The sequence below is a fragment of the Ambystoma mexicanum genome, chromosome 6q (assembly GCF_040938575.1).
Source record: "Ambystoma mexicanum isolate Mex_15411 chromosome 6q, UKY_AmexF1_1, whole genome shotgun sequence".
Lineage (NCBI taxonomy): Eukaryota > Metazoa > Chordata > Amphibia > Caudata > Ambystomatidae > Ambystoma > Ambystoma mexicanum.
In genome coordinates, this window is record NC_090937.1 from 9404876 (window position 1) to 9420004 (window position 15129).

At 48.2% G+C, this 15129-nt stretch overlaps 1 protein-coding gene across 1 annotated transcript in view; it reads right to left on the reverse strand.

Moving 5' to 3' along the window:
- SHB (SH2 domain containing adaptor protein B) overlaps positions 1 to 12224 on the reverse strand; it is a 608722-nt gene extending 596498 nt beyond the window's left edge. The window contains exon 1 of the mRNA XM_069630369.1: positions 10743 to 12224. Coding sequence (XP_069486470.1) covers positions 10743 to 11510 — 768 coding nt within the window. The 5' untranslated portion in view covers positions 11511 to 12224. The remainder of the gene's footprint in view (positions 1 to 10742) is intronic.
- Positions 12225 to 15129: the final 2905 nt, after the last annotated feature.

The window sequence follows — 15129 nt, forward strand, 5'->3', positions numbered from 1 at the left end:
AGGAAACACAAAGAACAGGTTGAGAGAACTCAAGATGACACAGACAACACCCAGAACCGACTAATGGAAATTCCTACAACAACAAGAGAGACGACGCTAGGTGGAATAGGACACAAGCGACAACTCCATGAGGACGGAATTAACATCCCTGCCCAACTCCACCCAACAACCTCACCCGTTCCATGAACGCCACCAAGTATCATATTTAGATGGAATTGTGAATGTTAGTAGTTGCCACATTTGGACGGAGCGGTGACGTTGGCATGCGCCGGGCCCGGAGTTGTGAATGATGGCAGGTGACGGCCCTGGACGTAGTTGCGAGTGTTGACATGTGCTGCGCTTGGATGCGGTTGTGAGCAGTAGCATGCGTGAGCAGCTGGATAGGATTGTGAATGCAGACCACTACCAAATCCACATCTGGACAGAGTAGCGGTTGTTGTTGACCGATGCCGTGTCTGGACTGCATTGGGAATACCATCAAGGCCATATTCATTGGAAATGCCAGCTAAGCCAGATCGAGGCCAGATTTGGATGGAATTGCGAACACTTGCCTCACATATAGACAGGTTTCACAGGTGGCCAGGTGCTGAATTTGGACACCGTTATGAATATTGGTGGGCGTCTTGTATGGAGGGGATTGTGAATATCGCCGGTACAGGCCCTAGATAGAAATGCAGAGATGTTCACGCGTGACACCTAGAAAGAACGTGGAAATTTAACACATCGCATCTAGACAGCGATGCCAATGACCAATCCACTAACAATTTCACCGCTCTGCATATACCTCTCAAACTCTAACCAAACACAACCCTTGCCCTATAGCACAACAAACTTCACCACACCGCAACAACAAAACAAACCACACAGACTCGCACAACAGCACACTACGGCCTCCGACCGGAAAACAACCCAAGCCCAGCAGACAGTGTTAACCTGGTTGAGGCTGCCAACTGCACATCACTGCTCTCTTGCACCTTTTCCCACTTATTCCTACTAACTCACCCCCCCTTCCCTTTTCAGAGCTGCCACAGGACCACTTCGATGGTGGTAGTGCGAATATCCTTTAACAACATTATTAAAAAGGAGATTGATAAAAATGTCTGGGTACCACACCATGCCAAATGTATGCAGCTTCTAAAAACAACAATAATCAAAAGTTATTACTCCTCAATTGATCCAAAGGAGAAGAGCTGAATTGGCCTGGAGGTGCATTGAACTTGCTAGTGCAGGCTTGCACCATGTTCAGGGCAAGCACTTAACTTGTGAGTTTATTTCAATGTTGTACTCTGTATCCTGCCCCAAGTGCCCAGTTCCACGAACCAACAAACCAGTTTACAATGACCAGTTAACTGTTGACACTGCAGGACATTATTAAAACCTGTGCTGAAAAGGCGTGAAGTTTTCTTAAAGTGAGGCGTCAGTCCCAGTAGCTGATGGTCAAGGTTCAATATGGAGTTACACTGTTGAAGTGTGGGGACACAGTTGACCCAGTGGTGTAGCTAGTATACAGAGCCGTTGAAGGTGCTGTTCATCAGCCACAGGCAGTTGTGGCTGCAGCCAGATGATAGGAGGATTTTCCCATGCAGTTGGGTGAACCGTAGCCTAATCGGATCGGGACTACTGTTTGGGTGGTGGAACGGGGCAGGGTGGGATGAGTTTGAAAGGAGTGGTCTGCAAACAGCTCAAATAACACAAAATACAGGAACACTTTGCTAAACCACACGGATACTAGCCCATGCCCAAGAGGTTGGTCGTGTGCCTTTTGTGGGGGCATGGAGGGAGTCTTAGCAAGGGCTGTGCACGAAGCAAATCGAGCCCAGGCGACGCCTCACAGTGATTTACTGCTGGCTCCATAGAAGAGGCTCTGCTGTGAGGAGTACAAGTATAAACGACTCGGCCCTAGCCAGCCGCACAGACTGGATGAGTCAGGGGGTGAGCAGGACGATGTCCGATGAAAAAACTCGCGCGTGATGGGCGGAGCACCAGGCTCCTATCGTTTTGTTCTCAGTGGGAGCGTGGGGGGCAGCGTAGCAAAAGGCTAACGTTTATTATTACCCTTTATCTAAGCATAAGAAAGGGAAAACGTGCAGGTCATCGGTCACCAATTATGGGCTTCATGTTATTGCATGAACGTTAAACTCTATGGAACTGAGGCTTAAAACATGCAGGAAAAACATTCACAGATTTGATAGAAGAAACAGGAAGGATATTCGTTGCAGGCGTGGGCCTCGGCCACAGATGTTTAAAGTCTGAATAACCAGCCACGCTCTGAAATGAAATCTATTCGAAGGATCTCGCTAAAGAGGTTAACTCAGGGGGACCAGTCAGACGAAAATCAGTTGCTAACATCGCAGAGAAGCAGATAATGTTGCAGGAGCAGCAGCTGCCCAGAGCTGAACTGTGGTTAATGCAGCCTGTGCGTGAGATCACCAAATGTAAATGAATTTACAGTGAGTAATTTCACATCACTGGCCATCTGGACCGTCGGCGAACACAAAGCCCCATTCGCCCCGCCTCCCACGAGGCAAAGAAAAGGCATGGGTGGACAAGCCGGGAAGAATCTGGACATGACCCACAGCAGGAAACTGATTGTAACAGACATAATCAGGGTCTGCTCCCGCTGCGCAAAGTCTAGGGTTCCGGGGGCACTCCTTGGAAGAATCGAGAAAAACCCAAAGGCACCACATTGGATGCGGTTACACGGTTGGTGCATTCGTGTATACAGAATTGTCTTTCTGTAACCAACCACTTACACCACGATGCATTTTCAGCACTGAAACAAGAAGTGTTGTAACCCGGATATGGTTTCCTGCTGGTAAATGATACATAAAAAAATAAGGTAATCACCAAAAAACATACACAAACCCGGTTGAAAAAACGTCCACCGTGCTATATTAGCAGCCCGAGGCCTCCCCCTGAGTCAGGATGCAAAGAACGCAGAACGTCAAAAAGAAGCTTGAACTCTTCCCCGTCGACCATGGCGGGCGCCTGGTGCGCCTGGATCGCAATGTATATAAATTACGGATTGCAATGATCGAGGTGGTGGTCTTTACCAGCGGGAACACTTCAGTAATCGTCTCGCTGGAATGTGCGTATAACGACTACATTGATGAACAGGTTTCATGTAAAAAGTCTACAACTGCACAGACGACATGCAGTCGGATTTTCAAACTAAAACCAGACGATCGGAACGGGAACAACAACATGCTCAAATGACCTAGGCAATCGAATACTGAATGGGGGACACATAAAGGAATTCCCAAAAAACAGATACTGTTAATAAGTACCGCTCTTCAGACACGGCCTTCTTACAACTCTCACCCCCCCCCCCGTCCCCCTTCCTCATCCAAAACCCCCCACCCCCGCCAACAACGGTTGGGACCTACTCCCATCCAAACAGGTGAAAAATCAGAGACTCACGTTTGATGACACTTTCTACGATCTCCCAGCTAGCCTCTGTTGTCAGAAAGGGTTTTTACAGCAAAAACTGCTTAAGAGTATAGCCCCGTTCCACGATTTCCCAAGGAAGATAGCAGAATTACATTTGCTGCGTCACATCTCGACTATGCTAACAATAACTTTCTGGGAATCCCGTTCCATCAGATCGATTGCCCGCAAAGGGCGTAGAACGCTGCGGCACAGATGATGGGCAGGTTTGGACATTTTCACCATGTCTCCCAGGGTCCGTGAGCACCTTAAAAGTAGGACCTTTAAGGCGTTTCACAATCTGAGGCAAGCTTTTTCTGCACCCAAACTTAATTTTTATGGTAATGAATGTAATTTATGCTCCTCCTCAGCACTAACAGCTTTCCCGAGTTTTAACAGAAACAGACAGGAGGGCAATTGATATTAGTGTAGGTACCCAATCTTTGGGGCACACACATAGATGTAGGTAATGAATAGTGAGTGGCCTTACAGAGCCCTTCTGCCAATGCCGGCCTTGCTGCGCATGGCTATGTAAGAAAGGCAGGGTGTGCTAGTAGGATAGCAGGATGGGCGTTGCAGAAACCTTTGGTGTTCATGGATGCAGGTCAGAATTACCCATTACCTGTGTGTCGATATGAAAATCTGTGTGTGGTTGGAACCGACTGCACAGGTTAGCCATATTGGCAGCCCCCGGATAGCGGAGTGCAAACATTAACAGCATGGTTGTTGATAGAAGATGGGTAAGGTCTGAATCCGAAGATCTGTAGCAGTGTGGGAGGTGTAAGAATGCAAGATTTTAGTAGTGAGGAGTCAGTTAGGAGTGTGAGGGGTGGAGAGGGCAGGGGGGTAGCTGTTGTTTTTGTGACGTGCTGGCTCTTGGTGGCAGATTTCACTGAGATTAAAAGGCGTGGACCAGTGCCACGCAGGATTGGTTTCCCACAAATGGTAGTGCAAATGCTTTTGAAAAACACACTGCACAAATCAGCCCGTTTCTCGGGCACAGTTTTAGTTGGTTGCTATTATTTTTATTTTCTTTCAAAGCGTTTGGTTGAAAAGCCAAATCTTGAGCAGTTTCCTGAACTCGCCAGAACTGAAAAAAAGGATCCTCCTTGATGTTTTTTGTTAAAGTTGGGGCCCACTGCTAGTGCAGAATTGCTTGACACAAGTGTTCTGGAAGGAGTGTAGTGTGAAAACGTACTTCTAAAGGGACCCGCCATGGTATGAGTGATGGGTGATGCACAAGAACCTATTTTTGATGAGGAGCCAGTGGAGAGTATGTAATGCTAGTTCGATATGATAAAATTGCTTCTGAGAAGTAGTCTAGCCACTGCATTTAGAGAAAACATTGTGTGACTAGTAAAGTTTGGTGAATTATTTTAAAAATTAGAGACGTGCAAAAGATGTTCTTTATATCCTGAATTTCCAAATTTTTTTAAAAACAGATTTTGCCCTTCATTGGTGCCCTTCGTGAAACTGCAGAATATTGGCTGTCGTTTTGGAAAATTACCTCCAGTAGTTGGAGCACAATGCTGACCATCAAAGCGTTCTCTTGGTGCAGAGCAGCCATGGAAAGGAGAAAAAAAGGGTGTGGGTGGGTGAGGAGACCAGGAACCAGGAGGTGGGCATGCAGTATGCTTACTGTTGGATGAGCCAGGACTTCAAGGCTATGAAGAAGGCAAGATGGTTGGGGATGGGCTGAACCTGGGGCATGAGGCGGTTCTGCAGCAGAAAGGTCATGACTGAGGAGGCTCGCCTTCTACAGCTTGATCTGATCCGTGAAAGCATTGGGTGGAGCAAAGATTGTTTGAATGAAAGAAGAAGTGCCTGGAAGGAGAGTAGGGTCAGAATTTTCAGGTGAGGCAATGTGGCTCCAGGTGGTTAAATTGTCGATGTGCAGTACAGAGACACTTTAATTGTATGTCTTGGGTGACAGGTGGTGAATAGAGGGAGGAGAGGGGTAGTGTTACTTTTCCTAACGCGAAGGAGATGGGCGTCTGCCTTTTGGACATGTGGCACCATTCAAATAAGGAAGGAAAGCAGGCAATGGCAGGCATCCCCAATACCCCAATCGGGATAGGATCAGGGGATTTAGAAGAGCCACTGTGTGCAGGACATGAAGGAAGAGACACAAGCAGACTGCTGCATCGATCAGGGGAAGACACGTGGAAGATTGGGATCCAGCTATATGCCACAGTTTTTGGCAGTCAAAGACTGGACAGGACAAAGAAGTAGGCCAGACACGCAAAGGGCAGAGCTGATAGGTGCAATTGGTAATGAGGACTTCAATCTTATCACTGTTCGGATTAAACAAATTGACACATAACCAATTGTGAATAACTGACATGTACTAGTGGGGATGTTAGGAGTGTGGGTCGAATTCTTGTCCATTCTGATCAGGATGAGCCATTGGCACAAGAATAGGCGCGTCTGAATGAGCAAGGACATACTACAACTGCATGTTGAAGAGCAAGAAAGATGGGATAGAGACCAGAGGGGCTTGGGGAGTGGAATAAAGATCTTGTGAAACACTACTGGTTTCAAGAAAGGATGCAAGGGTGTGCAGAGGACGGGAGAGTTCCACAAAAGTGTGGACATCTGTTGGTTTTACATAGGTTAACACAACCCAGTGTCAAGGTTGTTATTCTCCCCAGCACCCCCACTAATCTTTCACCAATTCCTGGAAATAATTCAACATATAGGTGTGCGCTAGGCCATACGTATATTGGATTCAAGAAAGCATGAAGCCAATCCATAAGAGTAGTTAAGATTAAAATATCTGCCAGAAGCCAGTACAGACCGCTTCAGCGACTTTTTAGAACTCGGGTTTTCTTTTTAACAGGAACTGTGAAAGGGAGGAAATAACTGAGCTTTTTTTATAGGTCATTATGAATTGCCAACTAGTTAAAAAAAAAAAAACACCTCGCGCCTTGGTCCCTGTGGATGTTGCCTTTTGGAAGCCAGGAATATTGCACCTTGAAAGATGTTATATATGTATGCTATCCCTCATCAAGAATGATGAGAGCTAAACCCTGATCAGGTTCTTCCAGTAGTTCAGTGCAATGTATGCTGGCAGAGGTAGTTTCTGGTTACTGTACCCAGCATCAAACATGTGTTTAGTTAAAAAAGTACCCAGTCAGGTTCCTCAGCACAGTGGATTTGGAAGGCCTCAATTAGCTTAAAGGATATCCATTGTACGAGTATCAGGAAGGTTAGAAATGCAGCAGGTTTCAGTTCTTCTGGGAATTCACCACAGTGCATTGTGGAAGTCTTGTGCATGCTAAAGAACAGGGATTGATTAAAGACGAGGTACACCCTGGATGACAACATGCCCCTTAATACAGGACTCTGGCGAGTTCTATGAATTATCGTCAATTAAGCCAACACTGCTTGCTCTGTCCTGAAGCCCACTAGCAAGCGATCAATTGATAGACTTCTGGGCCATACTTTTTCATCTTGCCAAGTTTAAGAAATTGAAGGTTGCTAACATTAGATACATTTAAGCATATTATGGAGCAACGAAACGGCAAAAACCTTGGTGGCAAGGACTTTATTCAAAAAGCGATAATGGAAATAGAAGGCATCAAGGGTGTTATTACACAGCAGCACTACAACTCGCCCTTGGACTAAGCAGTGTGCATATGGTTCTACGCCGCATACCAAGGCAGGGTTTTTAGGATGATTTGGTGCAGCCTTCAACCGGTGGGAAAACAGACCAAACCACCACATCTTCGCTTTCATTGGCAGGAATTTAAAAATCTGAGGATTTCACCCCCACCGCTTACCCCCTGAACTCCCTTCCCCTCCCTTGCCACACATACAGAGCGTCCCCTCCCCAACATAGCACAGCCCCTTTGCCCCACATAAACACGCATATACTTACCTGTCTTACTTCTTCCACTGACTGTCGGGCCTGCCAGCTCCTGCGTGCACTGGTGTGCTTGGTGGGGGCAGGGCTTGGCCGGCCTCACCGGTCTTTAGAGTGCATATACCATTAACTCTTATCAATTTTAGCATGCACAAAATCAACAAAAAAAGTGGTTTCCCTGAGAAACAAAATCCAACTCCTACATAAAACCTCCAAGACCCAGAAGTTTTCAAAAAGAGGCTACAATCATCATTAGACAATATAATAATCTATTGTGGCAAGCCAGAAAAAATCCCACATCTTGAAAAGCCAAAACTAAAGAAGTCAACAAAACTCTCCCCTTTCCCATTTTTACAAGCCTCAAAATAAAGTTCATACTGTACACAGTCTGTATAGAAGTCGGGCCCCTCACTGAAGAGATTTGCAATCAATCTAGAATACGGACAATAGTGCATACCCATGACCAAATGTTTCATATACGAAATGACTGACATCAAGCACCTTGTGCTATAGATCATGACAGGATAGTAGTCATAAGTATCAATCTCCCTTTCACTCCCATGTAAAACTTTGATTAGGTTGCCCAATACAGATGAAATCCTAGCTGGCCACACACACATATTATGATTTCCAAATAAGTTATTTATGGAAGTGTGCAAGTCAGCGTGAGGGTAGATATCCATGTCTGAGTTACTGGCAAGAGTAGACAACGGCAGTGCCGAGGAGAAAAAACAATGCGATCCATGCACACATAAATGACCACATAAGTGACTGCGATTGGCCAATAACCTCTATAATATTTCGAATATCAGCCGTACTTGCTTTTCTAATGCCTTCATTAACATGAATCAATTTCCATTCGTTCACATTAGAGACCTCCCACCACACGTTGTACAGTGCCCTCTCCATGTTTGCAGCTGAGGTCTAGAACTTGGGGTACTGCCATGGAACCCCGCAGTGGGGTGGAAAGCAATACTGCGCGAGCAAGGTACGAGACAGAGAGATATCACGTGGACGCCTCCAATGCACGGCAAGTAGTATTGTCCTGTATACCAGGTGCAGTGCACTCGCAATGGGCGAAACAGGAAAATAGACCACATGGATGCAAAGATCGCGGGTGAATAGACTGGAAACCCAATCACCTCCGAGGACCGCCAGGAAAACAGGATCCATTTTCCCTGCCTCTGGATTGTTTCAGAGAAAATAATACCATAACAAAGAGCACGCGCAAAGCACACGACTATCTGCTTACTTAAATCAAGAACTTCCACATATAGCGACTGCTCCTGGAGTCCACAACCTCGCTCGCTGGCATCCGATTGAATCTATGATGCAAGAAGTGTCTTCTGCCTGCAAGTATTTGGTCAGAGTGCCACTTTATTCTCGGGAAGCTCGACGCAGAGCAAGCAGCCCCAGGAGTGCAGCAGTAGGGCACCGAACCCAAGAAAGCACAAGTAGGGCACCCACTCTGGTCATTTCAATGCTGACACATTGTTATTCAGAAAACGACACCACCTCCTTTGCAAGCAGGCCTTGCAATGACTCACCAACCGTGGAGACCAGCGATTGGAAGCACAGCAACACAAGCATTTAAACAACTCACCCCTCCATGACTGAAACCACAGTACCCAAGGCCAGCGATATTCTAGTGGAGTACCGACAACCCTATCAATGAATGCTATTGTAGCAGTTATACAGTCGGCGCCACCACTGCATCTGTATTTATGTATTGGAATTTAAAAGTGATTCACCAAGGAGCTCTGCAGAAAGGGCGTATTGATGGCTGGAGCCACCCGAGGGGTTACAGACCCACAAGCAATGCTAATTTAGCGATAAAATAGGCTTGTGGTGAGGAAGGAGCCGGAAACTGTAAATGAGGACAGCACAAACACCTTAAGTATTTACACATACGCACAGATAAGCAATACAGTTGTAGCAGTGTTTAGGGCCAAGCAGCACCATGCCCCGGGTGCTCCCTTTTGGGACAAAAGCAGGTTTGTAAGGGTGATCTTGAAGCCCAGCCACTGTTCTAATGTCCTTCACTTTTGGGGGTTGGCATCAAAGCAGTGGGGAGTCAAGAGGGCCAGGGAGCAGAGGCAGAACAAGGTGAACTGAAGACAGCTGGGCTGGTTCCGGAGAGGGGCACTGGCTACGCGGGTAACTCTGGGGCCTGGACACACACCAGAAAAACAAGCTCTGGGTACGTCTCAGATTCAGAGGTTTGTCCATCATTCACACCCCAGCGCGTTCCCTCAAACTTTAACTCATGCCACATTCAATTAGTACAATCCAAGACGCATGCACCTCTAGGAGTGGGGTGCCATTGACACGCTTTCGAGAGACGTATGGTCCGCCCCCCCTGAACCATTTTGGCCCTCCCCTCCACACCCCATACACATAGCACATACTCTGACGTCCCAGCCCTCTGCCCTATCCCACCCCCACCCTCCCCAACGGGTAAATGTGAAAGTTGGCTCCCAACTTTGAAAGGTTCAAAATCCAAAGATAGATTCAGGCCGGGGGAGATAAGGGAGCTGGGCCATGCATGGATTTAAAGGGAACATGAAGGAATGGTACACTGTTTGGAGACTACATGGGAGCATTCCAGGACGATGTAGTTGGCAGAGACAGCCAAGTTAAATACACTGTTGAGAAAATAAAAAGGGAATGAGAGAGGAAGAGGGGGATCCCATGAAAAGGCAGGAGTTTTGGGTGGTCAGTGGAGGAGTGTGGCAGCTGTCGCAATGAAGTTGCAGAAGTTTCGGGTTGACACCCAAAAATCATTTAGGTTGAGATCCTGAAGGCATGCGGTACGAATGTGTAAATGAAGTGTAACTCTATACAAAAGACAAAGGCACAAAAGATAGAAAGCTGAATAAAGCGCGCTCATGTTCATCAAGAGTGTGCTGAAAAACAACAGAAATCGGCAACCATGCAAATTACTATTGCGATCAGAGTTTAGTGCCATTAAGTCGCAGAATCAAACCGTGAAACAGATGCAGAGTAAATTAATTGCAATGTTTCGTTTACCCACAAGATTTACCGGCCAAAATGAAGGCTCTTGTGGGTGATGGTTTAAGGGGTGCTAATTGATGATGCCAAGAATGGCGTGGAAGGAACCAGCAAGAGGTGACTGAATATGATATGGCATTTGTAACGCGCCTATACACAAGTGTTTCAAGGCGCTACATAGTCCAGAGATGATTTTAGGTGGATCATAAGCAGCATTGATGGGGATGGGTGCAGGTAGGTATGTGGCAAACATTGATTACAGGAAGACAGTTGGGTTACTAAGTTAAGGAAGGTACTGAGTACAGCCGTGCAGATTCGGATCAGTTAAGGGAGGCATATAGTACACTTTGGGCTAAGACAAAGAGACAGGCAGTTGAGGCCAAGAGCAGACTATATGAAGACATTTGTATGTGGCATGCCGAGGGCACCAATTGCTCACCTTCTCTTTCTTGGCTGGGTTGGTCTCCTCTGGAATGCTCTGCTTTTTACTGGCTGCAGCCGGGCTCCAAGTGCTGCTGCAGGTGGTAGGTGCCAACCCAGGGGCAGTTTCAGCCCCGAGTCCTGCACAGCTTTCAATTTTGATGAGACGATGCTTGGGCGAGATGTATTTCACTTCAGAAAGCAGCAGGAGAGGTGCAGAGTGCTGCTGTGGCGGCAATGGGCGCCGCTCGCTATTGCAACGGTATAGTGGAGATGGTGAGCCAGAAGGTGGTATGATGGGTGAGGCGGGACAGCAACCGCGGGAAGCAGGTGTCTCTCGCACACTTCCCCCAGCATAGGTTGCTCCTTTTCTGCGGGCCAGCTCCAGTTCTTCCTGGGTACAGTAGTCACGGCACATGGCACGCAGCTTGCGCAGCGAAGAGCCAGGGCCACTGTACGGATCCTCAAAGTCACGCTCCTTCTGCGCACGGTAAGCACGGACTAGGTCACTCTCCTCATGACTACGCTGACCACCAGGGAAAGGAGAGGTGTGGTGGTGGCCAGGTTGCTGCACACCTGGCTCCACACCACCACCTCCTGCCTGCCGCTGCTTGTAATCAGGTCGTGGGGGCTGTGGGGGGCTCTTAGTCTTGCTGTTTCCTAGGCTGAAATACTTGTTAAGCCACTTGGCCATGACACCTCTACGGCTTGCTCTGGCAGGCCGGGTGCCCGGGCTGGCAGGCTCTGCCTTGTCCGCTTGTCTTCCTGGACCACCAAGTCCTGGCATCAGGAGCAGGAGTATGAGGGTCTTTCCAACCCAGTCAATGAGGTCCAGCACGTTGAGATGTTTTCACACACTGGAAAAGTGACTCCAATGCAAAAGGGTCAGTCAACGCTCACTCTGCCGTTGTGGGTGGGAGGGTCTCTCAACACACTCTGTAGGAAGTCAGTGCAATTACTTTAGAGAGTGAGAGTGTAAATGTAGGATATTATCACTGTACTGGTTACAGTAAAGCACCATCCCACAAAGACAACAAGGCAGTGCCTACCCTTGTTCTGGTTGTCAAACGTACTCGTTGGACAGAGCAGTGTCGTCCTCCGGCTACTGAGCGAGGTGCTACCACACTCGGAGGGCTCCAGGTGCCGGCTTCCTTGTCCCGACCGCCGTTGTGACCCTATCTTGTGTGCCCAAATCTCTGAACGGTGACGACGAGTGGCTCTGCTCCCCGCTACAGGTGCCGACGGTAAGGCCGCCAATCCAGGGCAGCAGAGCTCGCCTTGTAGATGGCTTCTTCCCCTTCTCCGGCGAGTCTCCGAAATCGTTTATTCTCCGCGGCCGGGAGCCGATGCATGCGCGGGCCCGTGATCCTCCGGAGTACACAGGGCTCTGGCCCCTCCCGCAGAGGACGAGACGGACACAAGCCCGGCGGCGTGGACACTCCTCTACCCACGGCGCCAGCTTTCCCAGCACTGACCTGATTCCGCAGCTCGCTGCCCTCCCCGGCCCGTGCTCCTCCCCCCAGCTCCGGCCCGCCCCCAGTGCGGCCTCTCTAGCTCGCTGCCCCGCCCCCATCCAGCACACCGTGAGCTGCAGCAAGACCCTCCTCCATCCCCGACGGAACGTATGTTAGCTCCGCCCTGCACCCCGGCTTTCTGAAAATGCCCAGCAGAGATCCCCAGGAAACGTAGCCGGCCTCTGGGGGCGCACGGAGCGCTGCTCCCCCTCTAGAAAATAGGGTCTAGGCAGACAGGGAAAAAAGGCCCTCGTACTTCACTGGAGGCAAAATCAGATCAGGATCATCTTGACACAACCCAAGCCCACATAATAAATGCCACACGCGCTGTGGAAAACGTACTCCCTCAAACGATATTTGGCTTTTTCATTTTGAGTCAGGCTCACCTCACTAAACCCATTTTTACAACCGGTTTCCGGTGTCTTAAAGGGGATCAAAAAATGCTGAACGGTGACTAAAAATGCCTCGAAAGGGGCGTGACCCAGAAACAAAGGCCACTTTAACAATTATTAATCGGAATCTTGTTAAGCTTCATTATGTCAGTAGCAAAAACCCCGTAGCCTGCTCTCATGCCCTTGCCAATTCAGTAAACCCCGTAGCCTGCTCTCATGCCCTTGCCAATTCAGTAAACCCCGTAGCCTGCTCTCATGCCCTTGCCAATTCAGTATATTCAAAGTTCATATTGCAAATATTGCTCTGTATAAACGAATCAGCGAGTACGAATTTTATAGTCACACTCCTCTAGGCCTTTATAAAATATGGTGTTGATATAGTCGTCAATAGAGGGGATGGATCCAGAGTATTCAAGGGTAGATTCCAACGAGAGTGGATGCAGGGGGTCTGGCTTGCTTCTAAAACCAAACACAAGTCAGGCCTGCAATAGGCCTTTAACTGACCTTCAGACCCACCTCCATCGACCCACCTCCCCACCACCCCCATACAAATCCTGTACCTGGCGTTCTGTTTCTGTACCAACCATAACACACAACCCACATCTAGTGTCCTGCTTCCCCAACCCTCACAACCGTAAGCCCAAACCAGGCATCCTGCCATCCAACCACCAAAGGAATAAAACACATACCATGAATCCCGCCTCCCCACCCTGTAGTAACAAAAAAATACCTTGCATCTTTTTCACTCTATAACACACAGAAGGTAGTTGGCATCCTAATTTTGGCAGATTTGGTACAGTGAGATAAAATGATTTGCCCAGGTTCACACACTTTAGGAGTTTGAGCCTGCTCTGCATTTCAGCAAAACGAAAAGGTGATGGCAGGAAGGTTTTGAAAAAATCATAACCACAGGCACAGCTCTGGGCAACCCTCCAGACCATCGTTTTTCAGCCTGCCAAGCAATTACAGAAGGGGAAAACCATATGAAAATCAGGTTTGGTCCTACCCCAAAAGGGGTAGTCCAAACCGAACTGCTAGGTCACATCCGTTCTACACAAGACCACAAGCATCCCCAGACATATTTCAGCCTTGTTGGGTGTCATCAGTGAGGAGTAGCTTGGGTCCCTAGGCCGAATAGGCACGGGACCCACATCTGGGCATACCTGCCCAACTCGGGGTGACACAGCAAAAACAAAGAGGTGATGGCTGGAAGGTTTAGAATGAATCTTAACCTCTGGCATTGCTCTGGGCAACCCTCCAGACCATTGTTCTTTGCCTGCCAAGCCATTACAGAAGGGGAAAGACCATATGCAAATCAGGCTTGGTCCCACCTCAAAAGGGACAGTCCAGCCCGAACTGCTAGGTAGCATCCCGTCTGCACGAGACAACAAGCATCCCCGAACATGTTTCAGCCTTATTGGGCCTCATCAGTGCGGAGTAGCTTGGGTCCCTAGGCCGAGTAGGCACGGACACACATCTGGGCATAACTGCCCGACTCGGGGTGACAAAGCAAAAACAAAGAGGTGATGGCTGGAAGGTTTAGAATGAATCATAACCTCTGGCATTGCTCTGGGCAACCCTCCACACCATCGTTGTTCACCTGCAAAGCCATTACAGAAGGGGAAAGACCATATGCAAATCAGGCTTGGTTCCACCCCAAAAGGGTCAGTCCAGCCCGAACTGCTAGGTCACATCCCTTCTGCACGAGACCACAAGCATCCCCAGACATGTTTCAGCCTTGTTGGGCGTCTTCAGTGAGGAGTAGCTTGGGTCTCTAGACCCGGAAGACTCGGGACCCACTTCTGGGCATCTGGGAGTCTTCGGGGAGTGGATGTGGGGCACCGGATTGTGAGACGCGGTATCCCCTTCCCTGTAACACCTTTTCCCCATCCTACCAGGTAGGATACCTAGGAACTCAAACCCCTGCTCCTTTCCCGACATGAACACTTTCTCATGGACAGGAGCGACAACGGACTAACACCAGAGCCGTATACCTGTCCTGTCCCAAAACCATGGTCAGGCAAGGTGAGACAATTACTGATCATTACACACCTGAACATGTGGTCCTTAATCAGTAACGTGTCATGCAAAGGATGGGATGCAGAGTAGCTCTTACACCAAATAATCAGACCAACTCAGGAAGTTGGCAAAGTCCCATTCAACTGTTTTAATATCAATTATCTAAAACAGGGAGTTACAATGGCCATCAACGGACGTTCGCTCGAGCTCTCTTTACATTTTACATAAAAACACACTTATGTACTAAAAAGTTGTCATAAGTGACGTCATACTACTTGGCAAATGAGAAAAACCTACCAGGGATTGTGGTTGGCTCAAGGGGAACATCTAAGCATACTTTCTATACAGGGTCGGGTTGTGATAGGACATCTACTTTCAGGTGGAAACTTAAGCCTGCCTCTAGTGCAAGTCATCCTCAACACTTATTCAGTACACAGAATACTATTGGCTCTTAAACTATAAGGCCTTTGGTTAAATGGCA